Source organism: Populus euphratica, unplaced genomic scaffold, assembly GCF_000495115.2.
Source record: "Populus euphratica unplaced genomic scaffold, PopEup_1.0 scaffold2133.1, whole genome shotgun sequence".
Lineage (NCBI taxonomy): Eukaryota > Viridiplantae > Streptophyta > Magnoliopsida > Malpighiales > Salicaceae > Populus > Populus euphratica.
Genome location: NW_011501959.1, coordinates 5,464 through 19,293, shown reverse-complemented (window position 1 = coordinate 19,293; position 13,830 = coordinate 5,464). Strand labels below are relative to the sequence as shown.

At 31.2% G+C, this 13,830-nt stretch overlaps 1 protein-coding gene across 3 annotated transcripts; it reads right to left on the bottom strand.

The window, feature by feature from the left end:
- Window positions 1-1,455: 1,455 nt before the first annotated feature.
- LOC105118669 (developmental protein SEPALLATA 2-like) lies at window positions 1,456-12,072 on the bottom strand. 3 transcript variants are annotated; one of them, XM_011016656.1, is made up of 9 exons: window positions 12,001-12,072; window positions 11,515-11,703; window positions 4,949-5,027; window positions 3,736-3,797; window positions 3,441-3,540; window positions 2,705-2,746; window positions 2,576-2,617; window positions 1,875-2,014; window positions 1,456-1,727 (listed from the first exon to the last, which is right to left on the bottom strand). In XM_011016656.1, exons 2-9 carry the CDS (start codon window positions 11,697-11,699, stop codon window positions 1,643-1,645), a joined length of 735 nt encoding a protein of 244 aa, XP_011014958.1. In that variant the 5' UTR covers window positions 11,700-11,703; window positions 12,001-12,072; the 3' UTR covers window positions 1,456-1,642. The 3 variants fall into 3 exon arrangements, with proteins under 3 accessions (XP_011014958.1, XP_011014957.1, XP_011014959.1); XM_011016655.1 differs by having other exon boundaries at window positions 11,802-12,050; XM_011016657.1 differs by having other exon boundaries at window positions 11,515-11,700; window positions 11,802-12,050.
- Window positions 12,073-13,830: the final 1,758 nt, after the last annotated feature.

The window sequence follows — 13,830 nt, the reverse complement described above, 5'->3', positions numbered from 1 at the left end:
ATTTTATTCAAATTAGAAGCCGGCAATGAAAATCTGACCCTAACCCATTACCATCACCCTCGACTCATTCTGGGAATCTTATGCGATGGGTGAGTTAGCATACACATGAAACTGGTTTGGGTGATAGTAGCAGGCCATAATTAATTTCTTTATACCTTTCCTTTTCACCATGGAAAATGACATCAAATTAATATGATAATACAGAATCTTTCTCGTTTGAATTCTAGGTTAATTGCTCTTTGTTAATTATATCTAGAAATCATCGAGCGCAGACCAACTTGAACTCATTTTATATTCAGTTTAAAACAAGACAAGGGTTCGACATCACTAAGTCAAGGGCTTTGTAAGGACGGAATCTTTGAGAGAAAATCATAACCTTTCTTCTTGTTTAATCACTAAAATTTGAAGAGTTTAGGAGTTGTTTGGTGTTATTTTTTTATTTTTTTTTTATTTTTTTATGTTGGATTAGATTATATTTTTTTAATTTGTTTTCTAGAAAATACATACACTCTAATTGGTGGAACAAATGAAGGGGATAATCCTATACTTACTTTATCCTAACTTGGTTTTAGACTGCAGCAATCTAGATCTAGATTATCTTAAACCCAGTAATTATTAGGGAGGACTGTATCGGGTCGAGTCAAATTTTTTATTCATTCGAACCTAATCTCGTTCACCAATAACCACTGCTATCACTTGTAATCGAGTTATCCATTCGAGTGACAGCAGAAGGGGCAACGAGGATATTCTTCATCTATTGAGCACGTCACAGAATTAATATTCTTATTTTTTTTCTAAACAACATTTAAAAACTAATACTATATATTATTTAAAATTATAAAATATATTATAAAATATATTAATGATCTATACTAAGAAGTAAAACAATTGCATATACGAATCATTTAAGAGTTTACATATATAGGAATCATGTATATAATATTTTATTATGTACATGTTATTTGTTATATATAAAAATATATCAGCTACCTAACTTCTATCGTGTACTGTTTGGGAGTTGAGAACTTTTATCTGATTCAAGCTTGATCATGCCTCGGATAGATCCCAATACTTGGGAGTTGGGACCCAGTTCCTTTGTGAGCTAAGGTGTTCTGAATCGGATTTAAGTTTTCAAAGAGCTCTTTCATATTGTTTTTTTTCTATTTTTGAAAATAAAAATAAAAAATAAAAAAACGATATGAAAGAGCCCTTTAACAACTCAAATGGAATTGTAGTTTGATGGTTTAAGTTTCACTCATGATGTGTGATTTAGGCTTACCACATGGATAAAATTTTCCTCGCTATCAAATGTACAAGTGAGTTATTTGTCTCATACGTATGTGCAGGATGGTTTCTGTGAATCCAGAGCTGCCATGGAAGGGTCTGTGTCAAGAAAAAGAAAATGTCAAGATTTCAATAATGCTTGCTCTTTTGTGATGCTTTAAGCAATGACCATGAGGAACCATCATATGCGTTGTCTATTCTCACAGGGAGAGCAGCTCAGTGAATGAAATTGTTAGAAAAGGAGTTCATAATCATAGAGAAACAAATTAAGTCTTCCAGAACTTCTTGCATGCCTCTTGGATGTAATTAAGCAATTACATAGTAGGTGTCCCTTTATGAGCAACCAAGAGCACAGATTTCAAAGCATCCACCCTGGAATGAACCCATGAACTTGCTGGGCGGCATGTGCTGCAGTTATCTGGTCTGAACCAACAGAATTATAGCTGTTTTCACAATATGAATAAACAGAAAGGAGATTAGGATAGCTGTCGAATTAATGAATCAATATTCTGGAAACAGGCCTAGTCTAGTTGATCTGAGTAGACATCAGATGAAAGGAATTGAGATATATTGAGAAGTTGAATGTTTACCCTATTTGCAAAGTGGGATTGCATTCTAAATGCTGGAATAGCCCCTGAGACTGTGCATGCTGATGGCCATAGGACATACTTTGCTGATCATCACCTTCCCATGATGGTCGGAGGTTATTTCTTGCACTGATTTCATCCAGCTGCCGAACATTAGAAAACAGAAGGCAAACCACATTAGCTGACAAACATGAGTATATCAGCAAATGAGAATGTTTAGAAAGAACGTATATAGAATTTATTGTGCTATAGAATTGAATTTGTTGCCAAATTCGAAAAAAAGGAGTATTCTAGCCAGCATTTTACTAGAGGGAAAAAATGAAAACAAGGAGAGTGAGAACAAAGAAAAACAGGAAACTCCTGATTCTATAAGAAGTAAATAATTAAGACTGTATTAGGCGGGTGCTACACATGGTTTAACTTTTTCCCACTTTTAGAATGTAAGAAGAAATACTTGTACCTTTTGAAAACATTCATGAAATAATGAACAATGCTATTTCTTAATCATGAGAATGGTTTTAAGGATCTCTGTAGATGGGTTCTTTATAATATCCTGATTAGCATGAGAGATACCTGGCCTTTAAGAAAAGTTAAGAATAACCCCTGACAACCTTGCAGAAAACAAATTTCTATATACCTGGGACTAACAAGTAGCCTCTCATCCAGTATCAAATCAATTTGGATATAACAAGGTGAAATATTACCTTCATTGTCAAAGCTCTGTTTGCTTCCAGCAACATATGTTCCTGTACTCAAAATACTTTTCAGTTAGCATTGGAAGTTACATAAAAGTGAGTTGCACTAATTATACACGAACTGTCACTTTCATATACCTTATTTTGAAGATCACCAAGTTGGTCGAGCATATACTGGGTCTACAAAGTGGCATGGAATGATGATAATATCAACAAACACAATATAGAAGAACTAGAATTTTCTTTTAAGAAAATAAACATTAAGAAACAAGATACACAAAGCACTATGAACTCTCCATGCTTTTCTCAAAAGATAAGACCAGCAGGCTCTTAGCCTATGAAAGCCAAGCCAAGAGACAATCTCGTAGTCTATCATTTTCTACAGTAAACTCACAGCCGATTGTAATTGCAGAACTATATGGGAGGATTCTATCAGCCCGTCCTAGCAGGAGCTGCAGAATCAAGATACCATTGATCTTTCCTAACAGAGACGGGAACATCAAATTCACTACTATACAGCTAGAACAGGCGGCACAAACAAACGCTTGAAAGAAAGATAGCCATTTTACGCCTATCTTAAGGCCGTAAAGGAAAACCAGGAAACGATAGGAAAGAAATAGCAAAAGAAAGCTATAACTCAACAATAACTGAATTAAAAAAAAAAATCCTAATACAAGAATTAGTTTTGTCGCTAGAACACCTTGTTGCATCTATCTTCCAAGTACCCTTGTCTTGATTTGTAGTCCATGAAATTTTAACATCATAGAACATTAATGCTAGTAATTGATACCCGGAAATCATCTTAATGTGAAATATGAAGTTGATTTTTCCTTGATGATAGAAAGAAAAATATAACAATAAAAATTTAGATTACCTTAGTTGACCGAACTTGCTTCAATGACGACTCCAAATGACGCTCGAGCTGCTCGAGTTCTTTCGTATTCAGAGGTCCGAGGTCCTCTCCAAGAAGGTTCCTGCAGTACAAAAGGAAATTTATCAAGGATAAGAAATCTGCATAAATTTGATAACAAGGCAGCGTTCACTAAACTTTCACAGTTTCGCAAGAAACTTCAGCTTTAACCACATCTCCAGGCGCATGGCGCAACTAAATAACTTCAAAAGTAAAAGTTGCTAAATAATATCTCCCGGATGCTTGTTATTGTGGTTACCTCTGAGTTCTTTGTAGGGTCTCAAATTTTGCTTTCACTTTCAGGTACTCCCTGTAGCTGCTCTGCAATCATGAAATCAAGTCATATGAAACTACAAACCAAGAATTATAACTGAAGTTATTAATTCTAACGCAAGTAATCTCATAAATGAACAAAACATGATATGTCTCAGGCTTGGTTAGAAAACCATAGCACCCATGAAGTCAGATATTAAGTAGAGCATAATGAACACTTAATCGTAATTCTTCTTCCTTTCTTAATTAATATACCTAACCTTTTTATGTATTGTGGGAACAACAGCATAACCTTTCACCATCCATATAATCGAATCATTTTCTATCTTGAATGAGCAGTCTCTTTCATTTGTGCCCGTTATGGTACGATAACCCAACTAAATTGTTGCACAAGTTTTTCAAGGATTTTCTAAATTGTAAAAGACTTGAATCTCCTTAAAAGAAATCAAGATGTACAAGCCTCAAAATTGATTTGTTTCCTCAACTATCATCTATTATAAAGGAGTACGGAGCCAAAGTAATTCAACTGATATTCTTACTAAGAGGTCCTACAGTTCAAACCTTCCTTTTACAACCAAAAGAACTATAAAACACTAATATATAATTAATAAAATAGACCAGGCAAAAAGGTACGAACACCTCGATTGCAGGTCATAAGAGCAGTCAAGCCTATGCGATTTGGCAAAGCCTTAAAAAACTGAAACAACAGACAGACTTTCTCTGTAACTTGTTTCTGATAAAAAAAATCCAAATAAATCTTCGTGTGGGGGTACATTCTCTCTATAAAGGGTAAAGCCTAAAGCTCTACATACCTGTTGGCCAATAAAATTCCCACCTGAAAATAATATGAGAAAATACTTCACTTTTGTTTTTGTTAATTTCTTTCAATACATCATACAACTTGCATACATGAGTATTTATAACTAAGAAAATTTTGTAACTTCAGAGTTCATTAAATTTTGTAATTTACCTATGTAAATAATGAGAGCACAACCTGATGCATTTAATTTTGTGTTACCGTATGTTCAAAGTAGTCAAAGAGCAAAATTCTAATTAAAACCTCTCATTTAATATCGAAATGTTTCAACGAATTTTGTAAGATTATGAGAAAAGAACAATGAATACTCTATACTTCATCTAAAAATTGTATTACACTGTAGTTATCTACATTGTTGTAAAAAGAATAAAACTAAGCTTACCTCGAGCTCCTTGGCTGGTTTGTTGACTTCGTCTGCCCCATAGCTGCACTTCTGATACCTTTCCAGGGTCTTGAGCATGCTGTAAAAGGGAAAAGCATGAAATAAGTCTAACCAAACCACAGTCTGATTATTGGAAAATCAGATATGCAAAAATGAAATTTGTTCTTGTTTTCATTAAAACGAGAACATTATATTAGTCGGGAGCTTACGCAAGAGGGTGTTAAGTGGTAACTGTTAACGCAAACATTCGTAATTTAACCATAACAATGGCAGTGAAGCCTTGTATAAAAAACAAAAGACCTGTTTCAGCATCGATCTGGAAACCACATGTATGTTATTTTACCCTCTTTAAAATCTTGAATAAATATATAATTTGGCTTTAACTATACTACTAGAAATAAGCCATAACCCCCTTTTTTCTATGACCCTAGCTCACTAATTTCCTACAAGAGATCGAGAGGTACAGTAAATTATAAGATCTGGTGATATTTTATCCATCCAATCATAGTGCAAGAATTTCCCCATGCCCTTCAACGCTGTGGAACAAATGAATGAATGTTCATATTGACCTCAAGATGTACATTTCTTTCTTTCCATCTCCATGATATATTCCATGAATGTGACAAATGCCAACCCTCGATCTACCACGAGAAGAGAGGCCTGGTTTAACCTCCATGTATAGTAGTGATGCATGAAGGGAGTAATCCATGTGAGTAGTACTGTCTACTGTATCATAAATATAGGGTTTTCATATGTATAAATATTTCGGGACAAACCAATGAACGTAATTTTATAACATATTTTTCAATATGGTAATCTTGTATAAAAAAATTAATTTATGCAAGGATATAATTGAAAAAACATATATTTATTTAAAGCATTGTGGATCCCCTCAATATTTCTAAACGTAGTGTACTCATCGAACAATTTCAAAACTGATTCAGTTGATTCAAAACTGGTTACACCAGGTCAATAACCAGTAAACCAGTCAAAACCAATATTGAAACCCAACTTTGAAGTTACACAGTTTGATTGCTTTACGATTATTATTTTTTTCATTTACAGCCTCCACATGCATCTCTTGCGATGTGATCTTTAAGCTCTAAAAAAGTGAAATCAACTAAGTTTGAACTTCATTTCCCATAAAAACTTTATAATTCTCAATTTCGGTATTTAAGACATCATGTCTCGAACTCCCATTCACACTTCTGGTTCTACTTCGCAACCACGTCTTTCCAATTCAATTATTTGGCCATGTTTTAAACGTGAAAACAAAGTGACTTCTATCGTTTATTTCTCTCTCTCTTCTTTCTTTTATGGCCGGTGCACTAATTTTCATTGTAATTATCTCAACGAAGGCATTTATTTTGGATACGTAAGAATATTTTATGGTTGACAAATAATTTACTTGAAAAGCAGTGATTGGTGATGGTAATAATAAAATATAGGATATAGATGGTAGTTGTTACAGTGACGGAGTGAAGTGATAGTGGTCGTGAAGGTGGTGGATGTAATGACATTGATGAGTTAATTATTGTATATAAATTTTTTTTATGAAAGTTCACAAGTTGAAATATTTTTTAATAAATAAATTAAATTTAAAAATTAATTATAAGGTATTTTAAATTGATAGAATTTTTTGTAAAATATTTAAAAAAAAAATAGATATAAAAATTTAAAAAATATATATGCTATTAGTGTCTCTTAATATAATGTTAAGTTATTTGAGAGAATGCTATTTAACTTTGCCTATTAATCTATAACATTATTAACCGTTACTTACATTTGACTTTTGTTATTAATTTTATTTTTCATTTTGAGATATATAGAAATATGTTTATATGTGTTTGCGTAGCCGAGGGGAAAAACTCATTAAAACAATTTTTTTAAAAAAAGGATGTGATGATATAAAAAAAACTCCAAGTAGTTTGAGAATAAGGTTTGTATCTTGAATAATCAATTAATCTTTTGTTTTTGATAATCTCATTTATTCTTTTTAGCCAAAATGGTTGAAGACGGGTGCCTGATACCTAAAAGGGTCCTCTCTGATAAATTTGAGAACTCTCTAATAATTAAGTCAATAATTTTTTTAAAAAAAATATAATAATATTACATAAAGATACTTTTAAAATAAATATAAATTAGAAAATAAAGATTTTAAACTTTTTTGGTGAACTTGAGAGAACTCTTTGATGATTAAATGAATTTCTGAGAGAAAATATAATAATATTACAAAAAGATACTTGAGAAATAAATATACAATAGAGAATGAAGATTACAAACCTTTTGTTTAAAGGATTAGTGATCTATTTATAGCCCATGAGTTTTTTTATGGAGAGGGGAACTAATGTGTAATATTGTTTTGTTAGTATTAAAGAGATAAAATATCTCTCATATATATTAATGTTGATAGAAAATATCATTGACATATGTATTAATGAGAGAAAATATCCTTAACATATATATTAATGTGAATGAGAATATGATAGGCTTTTCATGGACTTTTACACATTATCTCTTGCACAACAATAATATCAATTGAAATATAGTAGGTTCTTAGAGGACTTTTATATAATTAATAGGTATAGAGAGAGTAGAATCCAAAATGTAATTGTGTCTAAAGAAGGTGGGTCCTTCTTCTAGCTAAGGCTAATGGAGTGTGAATCCTTTCTTTAGTTGTGTATTGATGAGAGAAAATATCCTTAACATATGTATTAATGTAAATGAAAATATGGTAGGCTTTTCATGGACTTTTACACATTATCTCTTGCACAAGAATAATATCAATTGAAATATAGCAGGTCCTTAGAAGACTTTTATATAATTAATAGATATAGAGAGAATAGGATCCAAAATGTAATTATGTCTAAAGAAGGTGGGTCCTTCTTCTAGCTAAGGCCAATGGAGTGTGAATCCTTTCTTTAGTTGTGCCCAAGGGAGGTTGGGTTTTATGGTGATTATTTGGGTTTCTAAATCTGGATTTATTAATAGTTTTTCAAGTCATTGTGATATTTATATGCAAAAACTTGTAAAAATAACTAGTACAAAGAGTTTGTTGATTCTTTATATAAGAAGCAGGTTAAATCCCCAATTAATATAACAAAGAGTCTATATGTAGAGGTATACTTTATGTTTGAAAAAAGAATTTCTAAGTATATTGAGATGAACTATGAAGGAACCCATGCCTAGAAAATTTTCTAAGATGGTGAGATGAAACCATAAAGGAATTCATCATTAGAAAAAATTTCTAATAGGTGGAGAAACCAAGTAGGGTAAGTTTATATTTAGAAAATATTATAAAAGATTGGGAGGGAGGAGGGAATGAATTCTTATCGACATGTATATTTAGAAAAATTTTACAAGGAAGAGAGGACATTTCCATGTTGACACCCATACTTAGAAATTTTTCTAAGGAGCGGAGGGGAACCCAAGGATGGTGTTATTGCAATAAGAATACCAAGTCAATCTCTTTCTTGAAGAGTTATTATATTTTTTTAAGATATGAAGCCCCATGCTATACGGCGTAAAAGCCTCCCATTGAAAAGAGAGACCACACTTGAAAGTGAGAGATTCGAGATCATCCTTAGAGATAACATAAAGTTCGAGAGTCTATTTAAATAATTGTGTTAGTTCTTTAGGTTCCAATTAGCCTTAGTGGCATATATTTAGTCATAGGATGAAGGTCTTGTTACTTTGTTGAGATTGTTATCTTAAGCTGTCATGGAGGGTAGAGCTATCACATTATGAAAAATCGCTTCCAATGAGTTTATGCAACATATTCTAAGGAAAATCCTTTCCAAGGAGAGTGCAATTGCACTAGAAAGAATCCTTTCCAAAGATGTTATGTAATAGCACTAGAGAGAACCCCTTATAAAGAGAGTGTATAATTACACTAAGAAAAACCCCTTTTAAGAAGAGTGTGCAAAAGTTCAAAAGCTTCCGTTAAAGATCTGTAGGTAGAAAGTGTATTTCAGAGACAATTATTTTAATTTAAAAACAAACTTATATCTTATCAAGGATAATATATCATAAGGTGATTTATTGGACTTTAAGAAGTCTTCTGATCCATTCTTTGAAGAATAGTGTTATTGCACTAGAGAGATTTATGGCCAATCCCTTTCAAAGGTGGGGATGTCATAAGCGCCAAAAAAATTTGATGTAACAAAACTTAATTTTGCCGATAAGCAACCAACACAACCCAAGTGACAAGTTATACTTGGTTGATGAGTTGTTGGAAGTTTAGATGAGCAAAATTGCTCGTGATAATCAGTAAATTCATCGAGCATTCTAGCCTAAATGTGTCATGATGTATGCCATATGAAGACTTTGAAATGTCATTAGAAAAAAACTAACAGCTTTTTTATCATTTTTTTCGTACATGACACCAATAATGATGTCCTAAAAATCCAAGTAGATTAGAAACAAAGTTTATATTTTGAATAATCAGATAATCTTTTGGTTTTAACAACATGATACATTCTCTATAGCCCAAATAAATGAAAACTAGTGCCCCAAAAACAAATGACCCCTTAATTCCTGAGGATGCAATAAAATTATAATAAATGCTATGGAATTAGAATGGCTATTAGCTTCTAAATCAACAAGAAAGATTCATACTCAATAGTGGAGATTGAATGTGTTTTTTATTATTAATATTATTTATTAGGGGAAGCATTTCACTAAATTTAAGAATCCTGCAGTTGATTGTAACTAGTTTTTGAATTTTGATTTATAAAATTTATACATTTAATTTGTATAAATTTCATGCACCAAGTCTTAGGGAGTTTAAATTAAAGTGGATGCATGAACTTTGTATTCTATTTCCCTTCTTCTTTCCCATTTTCTTTCCAAAGATTTTGTATGTCCAAGTTCTAAATATGTGAATTTTGGATACTAAAAAGAATTTACTCCTTGAGATGATCAAGCCAAATAGCAAACAGACTACAATCGATGATGATTACTTACTTCACACATTGATTAACTTCTATGATTGATTGTGAAGAGGGTAATTGTGTTTGCCGTTATGTTAATTAACTATCGTCAGTTATGAAAGTTTGAAATCTATTAATTTGCCCTAGAGCTGGAGTTATAAGACAAAAACCCTAGCAAATGTCAGTTTTACAATCTTAATGCCTGTCTCTAGACTTTCTTGCCTATATTATAAGGAGAAGTTAATTAACAGCAACAAACAAATGCATGTTTGCACTCAAAGATCACAAGATTAATGATTGAAACACTCAAGAAGCTACAATGGATTGCTAATAAATGGCACTAAATTAATCCAACCTCGAAATATTATGATTTTAACCAAAGTTTTCTTTTTAAAATCAAAGTAAATGATAAATCAGTTGATTACTAATCCTAATAAGAGTATTAAAATACCCATAACTCATGTTTCAGGAGGATGTTTGGATAATTATTGTAATTATTTTTTAAAATATTTTTTAATATATTAAAATAATATTTTTTTTATTTTTAAAATTTTATTTAACATCAAAATATCAAAACCATTTAAAAATAAAAATAAAAATAAAAATCACTTTTTTATAAAACCCCGAATCCCCCCGAACATTTCTCAAATCAATCATTCATTTGTTTTTTAGTTTAATTAATAATTAACCACAGTTCCTTTATTGAAACAAGTGCCTACGTGGATTTCTGTAAGAACCATGTAACAAGGGAGAAGTGCTTTTTATACCTAGCAGATAACAGTTGAATATGGCCAAGTAATTATAGGGCTTTTCACAGCTCGCAGCTCTCTCAAACTAATCCGAATTGTCTCATGGGTAAGAACAGGTTCCCAGGATAATCTAATCAACTTCATTTATTAGCATTTTTCAATCCAAAATTTTTCTCATAAAAAAAAAACAAAAAAGAAGTTAAAAACCAAACTCAGAAGAACTGCCAGCTGCTGGATATATCAATTTCTTTTGTTCTTAATTCTTTTTTTCCAACTTGGGGGAAAGAGAAAACAGAATCAGTAACGAATTTTTTCATCAAGGAATTTCAAGCTTCTTGAGAGGAAAAAAACAACACCACCAAGAAGAATTTTGTGCCACTAATGAATCTTTTTTGAAATAAATACTTAATCAGTTAGGTACTCTATAGCTCACCCAGAAGCAAACATCGAGATTTCAATGATGAACAACAAAAAGACTTCAAATTTGATTCGGATCCCATGAAGAAACTATTGCAGAGAGCAGATCAAACAAAAATATAATTGATTTGAGCATCGCAAGGATTATAACAAAAGTAAACGAAGAATTAATGAAAACAACAAGAAAATTTCACAAACACACACACTTCACCAAGTTCTTAACCGAAGTTACCATCAAAATTAGAAAGTGACCATTCCAATAGTCCCCAGAAAAAGTAAATGCTCAAAATTTGTTAGATAGAGAAAGGTGTAAAGATGCTGGCTTTGTGGGACAAGAATCACACGAAATATCAAGTCCATGAACAAATCAAGATAGCTAAGAAACGGATCCAACATATAATGAATCAAAAACAAAAGGAAAGAATGCATTAAAGATGGAGGTGAGAAGGAAAGGGAAAAAGGGTCATACTTAGATGTGCTACAAAACTCAAAGAGCTTGCCACGATTGGAGAAGATGATGAGAGCAACCTCAGCATCACAGAGTACAGATAGCTCATAAGCTTTCTTCAACAACCCATTTCTTCTCTTCGCAAACGTCACCTGCCTGTTTATCTTGTTCTCTATCCTCTTCAGCTCCACTCTACCTCTCCCCATACTCCTTAAATATCATTACAATCCATTAAAACAAAAAAAGACAATCAGAAACCCTTCTTTCTTTGAAATTAATACATATATCTAAGTTTATGATATACATACTTGTTATGTGTACTGGCTAGAGCAGTCTTTCGTTTTCTTTTGAGTATTTATTTTCCTCGTTTCTTGTTCTCCTCTTAAGAACAAGGAGGTGATTATTGCCTTTAAGAATCAGAACCCGGATTATAACAAAAAAAAAATGTGAAAAAACAAGAGAAAGTTGGATATTTTGAAGAAACCCTAGAGAGAGAGAAAGACCCACCAATAATAGAGAACTACAGAGTTTGTACGTAGAAAGAGAGAGTTATGTTTCAAGAAGTGCTTTGGTTGTCTTTTCTTCTCTTTATATATATATATAAGGTATTCTGTAGAAATTAAACACAGCTAAGGGTTATTTGTTTTTCTAGATAATTTTTAATTAATACCATAATTAAATGCTTGTTTGTCTACGTAGTTAGCTTTGTTTATATATATATATATATATTACGTGTGATTAATTACAGTTTAGTAACGTAGACAAACACGTACTAAGCATCTTCTAGTTAGTGTATGATCATTCACATCATTAAATTAGAAACCTTAAAAACAATTCATGTTTGCAGAGTCTTATCTAGACGCCACCGTCTCAACTATCGTGCAGGTGGATAAGTGGATGTTTAGGAGTATAATAGCAGATATTTTTTAAAAATATATATATTAAAATAATATTATCGTGTAGGTGGATAAGTGGATGTTCAGGAGTATAATAGCAGATATTTTTTAAATATATATATATTAAAATAATATTTTTATTATTTTTAAAAAATTATTTTTAATTTTTATATATTAAAATGATATAAAAAAATAATTTTAACAAAAAAAATATTAAGTCGACGTGAGTGAATGTAAAGGCAGTGAGTAGAAATGGGCCAGTGGTCTTTTCATATGGAAAAACAAAATTATTTTATGGGTACCAGTTTGTCATTTCCAGGGGTGTTCATACGTCATCTTTCTTAAAATGGATCTTAACGTGTTGGTTTACTATTGGTGGAAGTTCGTGATTTGACTTTGACTCTTACGAGGTTGTTCGATTACAACGTTGCTATTTGGGCCGTTGATAATTCAGTAAATTGAATTTCCTTTTTACATACATTAAATTCAATTAAGAATATGTCCTGAAGAAAACTAATTGAAGTATATTGGAGTATACATAGAGTGAAAAGTTAAATTCTTAATTAATTAATTTTATTGTGTCCATAATATCCTTTAAAAAAAATTAATTTTAATTAATGCATAAAATAATCTGAAAATATTTATTATCGTTGGATGGGGAAATAATATGGTAATAATAGCAATATATAACTTAAAACACCAACAAATAGAAGTTTCTTGCTACTTAATTCGTTTCTTGCTAATTAATTATCATGTCATTAATTTAAGGTTATTACCTTTAATCTATTTTTCAAGAATAAAAAATGATTTGAATTACTATGTCTTAATTTATATTTCTTCATAATTAAACTGGACCATCTGGACTATGCACGAAGTGAATATTTTAACCCGTAGTAATTCCTTTTGCGATTAACAAATTACTCCCTTAAGCAAGCATATAGTGTATTCAAGTAACTATATTCAAGTAGAATATCCATTTACAATTCTTTCTCAAATCTATGTGGAGAAATAATTTTTACATTAAATTAATATAAATTTATAGCTAGAGATATAGTAACTAAGACTGTATTCAACTTTACTAATGAAAATAGTCTATTGCTAATTTGTCATACATCTAAGAATATCTCTTTACTACAATTATTGATTTGTATTTTTTAATGACCTGTTATTTTATACTTGATAGAAAACATATATTTACATCCTACACGTTACCTAAATTTTATAATTTATTGACAAAATATTTTGAACTTATTTCATCGACAAGATTTTTACCAATAGGCTTGCAGATGATTACTATTTGTTGGAAAACTTCCCTGGATGATTCCTCTTTTATCTATAATTTTGTAGGTAAAATAATTAACGTTGAATTTACAGAATGAATAAGCGCACAACAAAAAACACTTATTTGCTTTATTATGTTGGTGTCAATGAGTTTACAGTT

Coding starts and splice junctions, on each gene's coding strand:
- LOC105118669 (XM_011016656.1), bottom strand. CDS start 11,699: ATGGGGAGAGGTAGAGTGGAGCTGAAGAGGATAGAGAACAAGATAAAC. Junction 3,798..4,948: donor AACCAGCCAAGGAGCTCGAG/GTAAGCTTAGTT, acceptor TCATGATTGCAG/AGCAGCTACAGGGAGTACCT. Junction 2,015..2,575: donor ACAGAGCTTTGACAATGAAG/GTAATATTTCAC, acceptor AATGTTCGGCAG/CTGGATGAAATCAGTGCAAG.